Source organism: Sciurus vulgaris (genome assembly GCF_902686455.1).
Source record: "Sciurus vulgaris genome assembly, chromosome: 5".
Lineage (NCBI taxonomy): Eukaryota > Metazoa > Chordata > Mammalia > Rodentia > Sciuridae > Sciurus > Sciurus vulgaris.
The window spans coordinates 141,801,085-141,814,618 of NC_136465.1; the positions used below are offsets into that span (position 1 = coordinate 141,801,085).

Below are 13,534 nucleotides of genomic sequence, written 5' to 3' on the forward strand. Positions count from 1 at the left end.
CAAGCTGAGATTGTGGCTCAGTGGTAGAGCACTCGCCTAGCATGTGCGAGGCACTGGGTTTGATTCTCAGCACCTCATATAAATAAATGAATAAAAGAAAAGTCTATCAACATCTAAAATAATTTTTTTAAAAAAATATTTTAATCCATGGCTGGATATTCATAAGTGCAAACTCATTTCAAGGTTAATTATACTGACTATGGAAAAAATAGCATATATAATGTTCTTTGAAAAGATAGATGTTCCATCCATTTAAATCTGGGTTTAGATTTTGTAGGGTATTGGTTCTATGCTGACATCTGCTAACATTACCTAAATAAGTAGTTATTTGGCTCCTTAAATATATAATCTGATGTGTTAAACATTGTCATCTAATAAAAAAGTAGAAAGCTTGTAGAAATTTTGCTTGAATGATTTTAAAAACTTGAAGTTTATAAGTCCCATAATATAGTTATTTTCTTTCGTTCAACTCTTTCATGAGTTTCTTCAGTTATACTCTTCTAAATAAGACCTAAGCGAAGCACACACACACTTTAGTCAGGTGCACCTGAATATCATCATCCTCATTGTCATGAACATTACCATACCATAATCATTTCTAACAGTAAGTATTACACCAGTAACAGTAAGTATAACAGAATGTAAGTATACCAGACACACTTCTAGGCTCTTTTCTTGTATTAAGTGATGAACCCTTCCCCACTAACCTTTAAGTTGGGTCAGTGTTTCTCAACCAGCATGATTTATGCCATAGGGGGTATTTGACAGTGCCTGGAACCATTTGTGGTTGCCAAAACAGTGCTGTTGGCGGTGGTGGTGGCATCTAGTGGATAGAGGTCAGGAGTGCTGCTGAATTTCTACAATGCACAGAACAACCCACAGCATCATTTGTGCTGGAAATGAGAAGACTAAGCATTAATATTTGCTCCATTTTACAGATGAGGAAACCGATACTTAGATTGTTTATATAATTGTCTGGACCAGGATTCCAGCATTCCAGCACAAGATTCCATAGCCACAATTCTTCAGATAAAGATTTTAAGAGTTGGATTCAGATGTCGGATCTGTTACTTGAAAAAGATAATTTAATTTTTATAAATCTCAGTTTCCATTTGAGAAATGATTATGGGAGTATCTTCTTTAAAGGGTTCTTGAAAGTTTTAAATGAAACACTGTATGTGAAGATGTCAGTGATTTATATTTAGTGAATTTTTAACTGCTTCATATCTTCTTTGGGATAGATTAAAATCAAAGATTTTATAAATATCTTTATTTAGGAGAAATTATTTCCTTAGGACTTCACTCAGAGGATCAGAGATTCCTATTTCTTTTGCACATGCCCTCAAACCCCCCAAGTTAGCCATCTATAATACCTTAAGACCCAAGAGTAGTATATCTCTGGGATATCATTTGAATGTATGTGAACTTTGTGATGCTCAGATCCTAGTGAGCTGTTGCTTGGTAGATTATGAGCTATGGTCGTGACTGCATAAAGATAGATTGTTCTACCATTTTTAGGCAGAAATTCTCATCACGTTTTGGAAATATTAATTGCATAAAGAGCCAATGTAGAGAAACTCCATCTTGAAGAAATAAAATGTTAGGGGCATGTGGATTGCTAACACATGTTTATAGAGGAGTAATACAAATTTGTTTGGCTAAACTGTTTAATTCTATAAAGCCACTGGCCTCATTAATTTCACCCAAGAATTTAATCATTTTAAAGCTAGCTGATTTGACTTGTAATTTTGAAATCGTATCAAGCAGTTCTTCATTTGGTAGGTGAGTCTATTACACCCTGATATTTACCACCTTGGAAAATTAAATGTCTTGTGGTCATCCGTATGATTTCCTATAGCTTATAGCATTCAGAAGCAATCACTTCAGTTAAATAGCGATCCTGGTGCATTTACTGGTGAATGATAAAAGACACAGACAAGTGGATAACTCATGTGTGTTGGATGATTTTTTGTAGGAGCCACGCTGACAGGAGCCGGGTTTGCTGGGCTGGGTGTTGAGTGCTTTGTCTCTCATCATCTTTCTGACTTCATACAGATGATAGATGGGAGGACATATTCCTTCACTTATTTGAGGCATCCAGAGTAATAGAAATACGAAGAAGGGGTAGAGCCAAGCTTTAGGAACCATGATGTTCAGGGACTCGATGCCTTAGATTCTGCTTCCCTTCGTTCAAGGATGGGCTTCATCTAGCACTATAGTATGCTGCTACCCCTCAGCGATGGTCTTCTCTTTATTCCCTCAATGCACAGTCAAAGCATTAGAATACAACAACCAATTAGGGAAAGTAACAAAAATACAGTTTGTTATCATAACCACCACTGAAAGTAGGAGTCTAGAGTATGTGAGATACAGGACGTGAAGGACAAAGCACAGGATCCTGAGAAGGCTAGGGACAGAGGCACTATTGAAATATAGATTGAACACAGCAAATAGCCTCTGGGCTGGTAAGACTTAATGACAACAAAGGGTTCCATGTATCTATTATCAAGTTTCTCAGACTTTAGTTTATTACTTGTTAATAGTGACATAAGGACAGCCTTTTAGGCTCTTTTTTTAGAGTGGTCTTTCAAGGAGCCTCTCCTGATAGATAGTGGCTTTGTAATTGGCTTTTGCTGTGTAATATATATTGAGCTTGTAAAACAGTGACAGATGGGAAAGGAGGACTACAATAGAAGGCCTTGGAGTCAAAACAGTTCTTGGCAAAAAAAACATGGTCAAGAAAGATAGAGTGGAAGGATTCGAAAAGGAAATTAAAGTGACAGTTTCTATAATGAGCAAAGGTCCATGGCAAGAACGGTTTTTTGGCTGTGAGAATGGGGACAAAGAGTGAAGGAATTGGCATAATACCTCTAGTGTCATCAGAAAATGACAAGGACGATTGAGTCTTTTTCCTCCCATATATGCATGTGTTAGGATAGATGATATCATCCGCAGCAGGCTAGTGGTGTCAGCATTCCTGGCAAGTGAAGACTTAAGTGTGCATGTAACCCTAGACTTCAGTGAAAGAAGTCCAGGGCCCATCTAGGTCATCCAGCCACCAGTGGATAAGCGTTCACTCATTGGTATTTCGCACACCACAGGCAGTGAACTCCAAGCTGAGTTGCCTGCATATCAATTAAAACTTTCAAGATATAAAAGCCTCCTGGCAAGGCCATTTCTACAGCTTGTCTTGGTGGTAGGTGTCCCTTCCAGAAATGTTATATTGAATTAAAAATCGAGGCAGAAAAATCACTATAGACTGACTAACTTTTAAAAAAGGTTTAAGTTAGTAAATGGAACTGAAGTGCAAGTGAAATGGACCACAAGGAAGAAGCATCTGCATTTAGGGAAATTTTTATGTACTGTAGAAATAAACAGGGGAAATGACATATGCATTATTTTAATTCTAAAAAAAATACTTGTATGTGATTTTCTTTTCACTCAAGATTGAGTATTAGCATTTTTATTAACATTATTCACAAGATACTCAAACTCCTTTTTTTTAAAAATCCTTCTTGGGCACATCAGTTTATGGAAATAGCTTGTAAGCAATGTTTTGATTACAAGGTTTAATTAGAGAGGATTCCTGTGATTTGAATACCAGACACCCCTTTCTGTACCTTACAGGGCTCTCATTAAAGCTGAACTAGATGAAACCTTAAACCCATGGCAAAGGAACTCTGTGATTGTTTTCTTTTGTCGTAACACTTCTCATTTAATTACTATGCTAACAATGAAAAGTCCCAATATACTCACTTAGATGCAGAAATAAAGAGTTGTTATGTGTCATTTGCAGCAAAGGGATCACTTCTTCCAAGGCACCAGAGGAGCAGAGGAAAGTTTTATTTTGTTAATAAGGCAGTGGTAATGTAGTGGTCAACCTCACAAATGCTGCAGTCAGACAGGCATTAGTCAGGCAGTTTTAGTGTGTATGTAACATTTGTGACCTCAAGTTGGTCACATAGCAAACTGACTTCTGAAATCTTATTTCTGCAGGAGTATACTAATATATACCTCATAAGCTAATTGGGAGATTAATTCACACGAGGGAATGGAAGCATGGATATGAAGTGTTCATTAAGATAGTTGACATTGTTTGTTCATGTTCCAAGCCTCTTAAGTAGTTTCACCTGTAAACACATATATTCATCACTCACTCTTTAACTTGACCTCTTATTTATGATAGTCCCAATACCTAGCCAAGAAATCTGAAGATCTGAAGTATCACATCTTTAAGCAGCTTGTCCAGGAATTTTAGCCACAACAGAAATGTCGTCAGGTCCCACTTTCAAATCTGGGCAACACAACTATTGTCAGTCCTATGTTTATAGCCACTATACCACACTGCCTGGAAATCACTATGTGCCCAAGTAACTTCCACTTTCATTTCTGTTGGTGATGTTTCTGCTCCCATAGACTTCCTGTCCTTTGTCTTCTCAATATTTTTAATTGTTTTTATCTGCTGTCTTTTCTCACCTCCTTGTCTTGGCTTTTTGAGTGATCATTTACATTCACAAATGAGCAGGCTTTGTTTATGTGCAAAAAGAGAGGACACCCTGGCAAACACTGTTGATTGTCCATTTTTATTTAACATGTTACCAGTTTGAATGGATAGACATGATATCCCTCTACGGCATTATAATTTGTATGTAGTTTTAAAACATATGTTGGTTATTATCATTGTATATATTTATGGGTTCAACATGATGCTTAGTTAAATGTATACAGTGTAGATTGAGAATCAATCTCACTAATATATCCACCACGCCAAATACTTATTATGCATTTCTCCTATCTAAATATATTTCTTAAATTATGAAATTGAGTAACTTTTAGTAAATTCTTTGTGCAGTGTATGCATATCCCAGATTACTAGCATTGGGTCAAAAGAAAAGAGAAATTCCCTAGTTGGGTGCGGTGGTATACACCTGTAATCCCAGTAGCTTGGGAGGTTGAAGCAGGAGAATTACAAATCTGAAGCAGCCTCAGCAACTTAGCAAGGCCCTAAAGCAACCCGGCCTGTAAATAAGATATTTTTTAAAAGCAGGGGGCCCACTGGCATGTGGCTTAGTGGTTAAGCACCTCTGGGTTCAAACCCTAGTACCAAAGAAAAAGAAAAACTCCCTGTACTTCAATTCTAAGAGCTTTTTTAAAATAATAAAAAGGCACTCATCTGTACCTATATGAGGAGCCAGACATGCTTTATAAGCTTTCTATCTCATTTAATTCAAGGGCCTTCTTATAGGTATTTTAAAAAGTTTAAAAAGGTGGATCCCTATGTTGAATTTAAATAATAATAATTTGAGTGAAAAGATAATGCTGATGAAAAATTAGTGCTTCATAATTATGACTAATTAAATTATAATATAAAATTAATTATGCAAATAAAACAATTCAGTTTGTTCTGTCACAGCATTTTAAATCTAGTCAGAAAATGCTTGTGCATATTACAAAAAGAAATAAGTAACAGAATTCCATTTTCTCTGAAAGGATTTGGAGAAGTGACCTCATTCTGTACTGGTAATGCTCTGTGGGTTCATGTGCACCAGTGAATCAGAGAGTGAACTTGACAATCTGGGTACATTTTGTCCTCTCCTGGTGGCACTTTTGAAATGCATGTGCCCAGAAGATTACATATTGTTTATTAATATATTATATGTCATTTCCTCACTTGGCCGGTGCTTTGAAATGGAAATCTAATCTGAATTTTTTTAATGTGGTCTATGAAAACATTTCTTTCCCACTGAGTTCTGAGGCCCAGTGATTCAGTGGAACTTGATAAGATGATTCTTCATTCATCTTCATGCTTCCTTTCCCAAGCATATCCAATTAGAGTAGCATGTGAAAATTCATAAAACAAACCATATCTTAATATATAAAAACAGTTTAAGATACATGCTGTTATAGCATCTTTTAAATGTAGCTGGAGTTACTAGGGGACCATGAAACTGATGACTGTTTAAAATTCAGTATTCATTTAAATGTACCATGCAGGATAGACTCAGGAACTCTTTTTCATACTGGTAGTAATTCATAAGCACCAATCCAGAAAAAAAGGTGAAATATTAATCTGCATATTTTACAGGTAGTTAACACATTTGGATATTGAACTGAAACATTTTTTCAAGAAAAACTACAAATCATGTAACTTAAAATTGCTTGTAATTAACACTTGTGCCTAAAATAACTATATATAATAATAAATTTCATATTATTATTATATTTCATATAATTTTCATAAGTATTTCATTCAATGCTAAATCTTCAAGCTAAAGAGTTATTAATCTGCTTCAAAATCAGTGTATTTGTTCATTAGTAAATTTAACATATATTTAGTGAGCATTAGCCATCTTTCCATTTCTAGTCTCAGAACTTGGGTTCTGAATAGAACAGTGACCTCTGTCCTCGGGGAGCTTACATTCTGGCGGGAAGAACAGACAATAAATAATAATAATAATGAACATGTAAATATTTTAAAAGATATGGAGATATGGAGAAAAGAAAAAAGCAGAACACAGTGCACGGGATGTAGAAGAGGGGAGGCAGAAAGTACAGGAAGCATATCTTTCTTTTTTAAATTTCATTTTTTATTTTTTAGTTGTACATGACAGAATGTAATTTAACATGTTATACATACATGGAGTATGACTTATTCTAATTAGGATCCTATTCTTGTGGTTATACATAATGTGGAGTTACCCTGGTCATATATTCAAATACAAGATTGGGAAAGTTATGTCTGATTAACTCTACTGTCCTCCCTATTCCCCTCCCCCTCCCTTCCTTTGTTTCCCTTTGTCTAATCCATTGAACTTCTATTCTTCCTCTCACCACCCTCTCTTGTTGTGTGTTAGCATTCACATATCAGAGAGAACATTTGACCTTTGCTTTTTGGGATTGGTTTATTTCACTTAGCATGATATTCTCCAGTTACATCCCTAATTTCATTCTTCTTTATGGCTGAGTAATGTTCTATTTGTGTGTATAACACATTTTCTTTATCTGTTCATCCATTGAAGGACACCTGTGTTGGTTTCATAGCTTGACTATTATGAATTGAGCTGGTACAAACACTGGTGTGGCTGCATCATGATAGTATGCTGATTTTAGGTCCTTTGGGTATATGCCAAGGAGTGGGCTAACGGGGTCAAATGGTGGTTTCATTCCAAGTTTTCTATAAGGAATCTCCATACTGCTTTTCATAGTGGTTGCACCAATTTGCAGTCCCACCAGCAATGTATGAGTGAACCTTTTCCCCACAAATGTTGGCGAGGGCCAACATTTATTGTTACTTGTATTCTTAATAATTGCTGTTCTAGCTGGAGTGAGATGGAATGTCAGAGTGATTTTAAATTTTATTTCTCTAATTACTAGAGATGTTGAACATTTTCTTATGTATTTGTTGACCATTCATAGTTCTGCTTCTATGAAATGCCTGTTCAGTTCCCTGCCCATTTATTGATTGAGTTATTTGTTTTTTGTTTTTTTTTTTTGGTGTGAAGTGTTTTGGAGTTTTTTTGTAAAACCTGGAGATTAATGCTCTATCTGCAGGTGGTAAAGATTTCCTTACTGGGAGTGTATCTTTCAATTTTAGATAGGCTGGTGTCTGATCAGGCTGCCACCACAAAATACCAAAGACCAGGTGTCTTCAACAACAGAAGTATGTTTTCTCACAGTGTGGAGTCTAACATCAAGGTTCCAGTACATGTGGTATCTGGCGAGGTCCTTCTTCCCGACTTACAGATGGCTTCCTTCTTTCTGGGTCCTCACATGGCATTTCCTTGGTACAGATGTGGAAGTAGAAAGGGAGAGAGAGAAGGCAAAGAGGGGAAGAGGGAAGGAGAGAGAATAAACACAATAGAGTAAACTCTCTTGCATCTGTACTTAAAAGGACATTAATTCTATCTGATCAGAGCCCCATCCTTATGACATCATTTAACCTAAATACTTCCTTTCTCCAAATCCAGCCACACTGGTGAGTAGGACTTTAACATATGAATCTGAGGGTGAATCATGTTCAGTTCATAGCAAGTAGTCATTGAGAAGGTGTTAGAGCAAACCCTTGCAGAAAGTGAAATGGCCACTCAGGCCAATACACAAGTATTTTACCTCTCAAGGCAGAAGAAGAAACTATCACAAAAGTCCTGTACTATGAGTGCTCTGGTTACTCTTCAGTAAAAAGGCTATTCTAGCTCCAGAGGGCTGACCAAGGTAAGTAAGAAAGGGAGATCAGAGAGGTAACTGGGGGCCAGAGAGCAAATCAGAGACCAGATCAAAGGGCCCATGAGAACTTTGGTTTGGTTTTCCTCTGTGATCCATGGGGAGGATTTTCAGCAGAGGGCTGTTTTTTTTTTTTTTTTTTTTTTTTTTTTGCAGTGCTGGGGATTGAACCCAGGGCCTTTTGCTTGCGAGGCAGGCACTCTACCAACTGAGCCATATCCCCAGTCGGGGGTGATGTTTTAAAAGGCTTATCCTTGCTGCTCTGTTAAAAATAGATGGCTGGACAAGGGTGGACAGGACTTGGCCATACAATAGTTCATGCAAGACAGGGTGATGGCCTGGATCACGGTGCAGAAAGCAGAGGTTGTAAGAAGAGAGTATGGAAAAACTAGAAGTAGAAAGAATAGCATCATGAACCTCCAGATACCTTCTCTAACTCAATTCCAAATTTTTTACATTTTGACATTCTCTTCATTCACTTATCTCTGAAATAATTCATAGTAGACTAGTTACAGACATCATAGTATTCCAGCCCTAAATGCTTTAGCATGTTTCTTAATAAGTAAATGTTATTATATTGCCACAGTTAAATATAATCAGCCATAAATCTTTGATTTTTTCTTAAATTGAACATGTTAGCAAATTTATTTAATATGTACCCATAGGCCATGCTGTATTAAATGAGTAAGAATGGAACATTTTTTTCCATTAAAAAATCGTAAGAATAGAATTTTGATTTGGCCAATTAGAAAACAAACTGCTTCCCAATTAAGTAAAAACTTAAAAAAACAAACTTAGAAATGTTTCATGTTTCTTCATGCTGTTTCCCCTAAAGGTGGCATCAGCTCAGACATCTGTGTGACATGAACTTCATTTTCCAAATCACTTCATTTTGCTGTGTACCTTGCTGCAGCTGCTGGAGCACCCATGTTAAACCTCAAAGCCACCTTTGACCTATACATCTCTTGCCTGCTCGTTATTTTAATACAATGCAATATGTATGTAGTAGCTGTTGTTACACTGGATGGTAAAATTGATACATAGGCAGTAATAGCCTGATTCCTCCTTGTAAAGCTATTTTTTCTGACTTATCACCAGCAAATAGTAGATGGGATGATACTTTGACATCATGTTAATGTTCAATTCCCTATCAGTCTTTCTCTTAATCATTTAAAATGCATTTACAGTTGTTACCTGAATCAGTTATTTAGGAATATGAAATGGTTATTTTTAAATTTTATTCCTTTCACATTTAAAAATTTTATTCTTTCTACATTTATTAAGCAGAATTCTCTTCAAACAGTTTTATCTCCTTAAGTAGGATTGTTTTCTTTAAAAAAAAAATCCATAAAACAGTTCATATGAACCAGAAAAGTACAAATTTTAATTATAATTAATTAACTTCTTTCAAAATTTTTCAGTTTTTATTCTTTAAAATATTAAGTCATTTCCTCTTTGGTCATTAAGAGACGCTTCAAGATGATTTTTTTAGACCTTTTTTTTTGTTTAATGTGGTGCTGAGGATCAAATCCTTTGTCTCACACATGGTAGGCAAGCACTCAACCACTGAGGCACAATCACTGCCCCTGAACTTTTATCCTCTTCATGCTGTTAACCTTTGTTAGCTTCCTGGCTTTCAGTCACCATTATTATTTTGAATTTATTTTATTCCTTACTTCCACTTTGGAATTACCTCCAAGGCTCCTTGGGTTCACACGTAAAAACTGTGCATACGTTGAAAATAGTGCATCAAAATTTCCTCATGAATTTTATATAATAATATATATATATATATATATAAAATTGTGTGTGTGTGTGTGTGGGTGGGTGGGTGTGTGTGTGTAAACAAATGGAATAATAAAATTTCTTCTGACAGATGGAAGGATGCCATTGGAAAAAGAGGAAAGTGTGGGGGCTCAGTTTTGGGACATAATGATTTTAAAATTTTAGTTATACTTCTAAATAAGCTTGTATGGTAAGCAATTAGATATACAAGAAGGGAGAAATGGAGTCTGATGTAAAAATCTTAGTCATCATCATACAGTAAAAAGTAAAAACTATGAGGCTGGATGGGTTTACAAAAGATTAGACAGAAGAAAGGACCAAGGATTGAGCCCACAAATTAAATGATCTAGGAAAAGAGGAATAAGCACAGTTTTTTGTTTGTTTGTTTGTTTTTTTGTTTGTTTGTTTTTACTAGTGTTCTTGAGCAATATAACAAGAAATCTTTCTTTATGGTTTGAGAACCAAAATACTATTCCATGATGTTTACTGAATATGTTCCCCCTCTTTTCCAGGTGAAGGACTTTCAGAAAGAACTGTAGAGGTCATTCTCTCAGTCACATTGTGTATCCTTTCAATAATTCTTCTTGGAACAGCCATATTTGCATTTGCAAGGTAAGATTTGTTTGTACTCATGTTCCTTGAATGCATAGTGGGCACATATCAGTCAAGGTCCAATCAGGAGACAAAAATCCATGGTAGCTACATGAATGGGAAACGTTTACTTTTTATTTTTCTTAAATTGACAGAAAAACATCTTTTTATTCATTTATCATGTATAATATGATGTTCTGAAGTACATATGCAGTGTAGATTGACTGAAGAAGGTAACCCTGCCTTTTGAATGGGAAAAAATTAATGTAAAGAATATTAAATAAAAGAAATGGTAAACTACTTAAGGGGGTGAAAGAGAATTCTAAGGAGTCTAGAATTAGCAAGTGCAATAAAGCAACTATTTTCCTTAGGCTGAGGGTCACAGGACAATAAAGGAACTAAGGACTGAAAGAAGTCACAAACTAAGACCGTCATGGATTACTGCTACAACATGTGCAATTTATCAGTGGGCAAATAGGGCAGAGGGACAGGAGCTCTTTTGTAGAAGCTACCCATCATTATTGGAGGGTAGGCAGGCTAGAATTGGTTGTAGAAGCTGCTCATTCTTGCTGGGTGGTATATGTAGACTGGAGCTTCTTGGAGCCCTTCACCAAAGGAATGGAGAGAGTTTTCACTTCAGAGACAGTGAGAGCTCATCCAGGTGGGCTTGATTTCCACAAGAAATAATGATAATGTAGGACTAAAGTCCAGAAGGACAGTGGTTCCTGTCCTTAGTGCCTTGAAGATAGGGGACCATATTTTATAATTTCTATTTCTTCCTCAATATGTAATTTATAATAAATAATGTTTAATTATGTGACTTATAGAGTAGCTAAATATTACCTTGTAATATCAATATTATTTATGGAGAAATGAGCATGTAAAGGGTTTACAATGAAAAGGCTTTGGATTGAATCTCAGGTTCATGTGACTTCTCATTTTTGAACCTGAGTTTTCTGATTATAAATACAGATAATAGTCTTCATAATATTTTCATAAAAATTCAGTGAGACAATTTAAAAATCATTTGTAGGTAGTTACATGCATGTAAAAATGTTTCATTATGCAAAAACAATGGATGGGGTGTTTTTAGCACTGATGTTAATAGTACTGAGCAATTTCCACTTTATATTTTCTTTTCATGGAAAATCAGTGCGACAGCTAAAGTGAGAAGAAACTAGTCATAGCCTCAGTCTCCCTGGCTCTCTATTTCAAATATGCCAGTTGCTCAGGCCTTGATCAAATCAACTAAGTCTCATTAAAGTTCGGATGTCAACCAAACAATTTATTTAAAAATTTTTATCTTTAAAAAATCTTAATAGAAAACATTCTATGGTATTAAAACAGGCAAAATGAAATTGAATAGCTCTAAAATTGCCACATATTCTGAGAAGTGATTCTAACAAAGAAATTATCTGGTTAAATATCTTCACTTATAAAGAAAACTAATAGAAAAAAAAAAAAAACAGTAGAGAATGGAGACCAGGGGAAAATAGAAGGAGAGAGAAAGGGTAGGTACTGGGAGATGAAATTAACCAAATTATATCATGTAATGTGTGAATATGTAACAATATAACAATGAATCCCATTATTATGTATAATTATAATACACCTATAAAATTTTTAAAAAAAGAAAACTAAACCTAATTCTTATTCTTTTTATGATATTCCCTTCTTGGATTTTACTGTTCTTGTGTTAGAATTCGACAGAAGCAGAAAGAAGGTGGCACATACTCTCCTCGGGATGCAGAAATTATTGACACTAAATTCAAGCTGGATCAGCTCATCACAGTGGCAGACCTGGAGCTGAAGGATGAGAGATTAACTCGGTGAGCACACTCCTCTGGGCGAACAGTGGTCCAGAGGGCCCGGAGCCATGACCCCATCCTGACCTATGCTTGTTGGAAGTGTTTGTGGGGCTCCAGTTTACACAGGTCACAGAGATCTTCTTTCAAAGGGTGACCTTCGTCTTCCACACACTTTTCTCACTGATGTTCAGAGAATCACTTAATCTTCCTAATATTTTGAGTTCAATATGAACCTTGGACTCTAATGTTCAACAAGATTTTCATCCTGAGGCAAATATTTTTACACATTATCTTTTACATTTTGTTTAAAAATTCATTTCATGTGATAGATTTCTTATATCTCAGATTTGTTTAAAGTGTCCCCCTTTTTAATAACAAGTTTACATTTATAATAACTTGATATCGTTTATATCAGTTTTGAGAGCATCCCTTAAAGCTCTCTATTTTAGTATAAAATTACATGAAAGCCTAAACTGTATATAACATTGTAATTTTTATGATTGATTAGTATTTAAAAACTAAATGCAAAGCATTTATCTTCAGAAGGAAAATATAAATGTGTGTACTAAATATGGTCACTGGTATGTATGGGAAATAGTAACATGCTTGATTTTAAAAAATAATCTTAAATCATTTTAAAAGGATTATGAATTATTCAAAATATTAGCACATTTAAAAACTTGTGAACAAGTAATTCATCAAGTTCTTAATAAAAACTATCATCAGGCTGTCCTAACAAGTTAATAATCTTTCTTATAAGACCCAACAGTATGTGATGCTTATAAATTCAAGATTATTACACAGTACTACACAGTTCTCTTGACATTTTAAGAATGAGTAATTTTTAAAAATTAGTCATTTTTAAAATATAACATTAAAGGTCTTGGGCATCAAAAAGAATCATTTGTTGTTGTCACTTTTCAAAGTTGGTCTTTACCTAATAGATTGACTATGCAAGTATATTTCTAGCATGTCTAAAAATATCCAATAAGTGCCTTAGAAGGAGTTGTCATCTGATAAGCAGTGTCTTTCCAAATGTTGTAAAATTAAGATTATTTAGCATTATATCACTAAATTGCAAGTAAACCTTTGTAGGATATAAAAATTTACTTTTTAAACATTTGAATGTT

The 13,534-nt window shown here is 35.1% G+C and overlaps 1 protein-coding gene across 5 annotated transcripts in view; it reads left to right on the forward strand.

Annotated features, from left to right (window-relative positions):
* PTPRQ (protein tyrosine phosphatase receptor type Q) overlaps positions 1-13,534 on the forward strand; it is a 216,113-nt gene that overhangs the window by 163,626 nt on the left and 38,953 nt on the right. For all 5 annotated transcript variants that reach the window (XM_079140697.1, XM_079140699.1, XM_079140698.1 and 2 more), the window contains 2 exons: positions 10,518-10,617; positions 12,297-12,425. In XM_079140697.1, the coding sequence (XP_078996823.1) occupies positions 10,518-10,617; positions 12,297-12,425 (229 nt within the window). The remainder of the gene's footprint in view (positions 1-10,517; positions 10,618-12,296; positions 12,426-13,534) is intronic.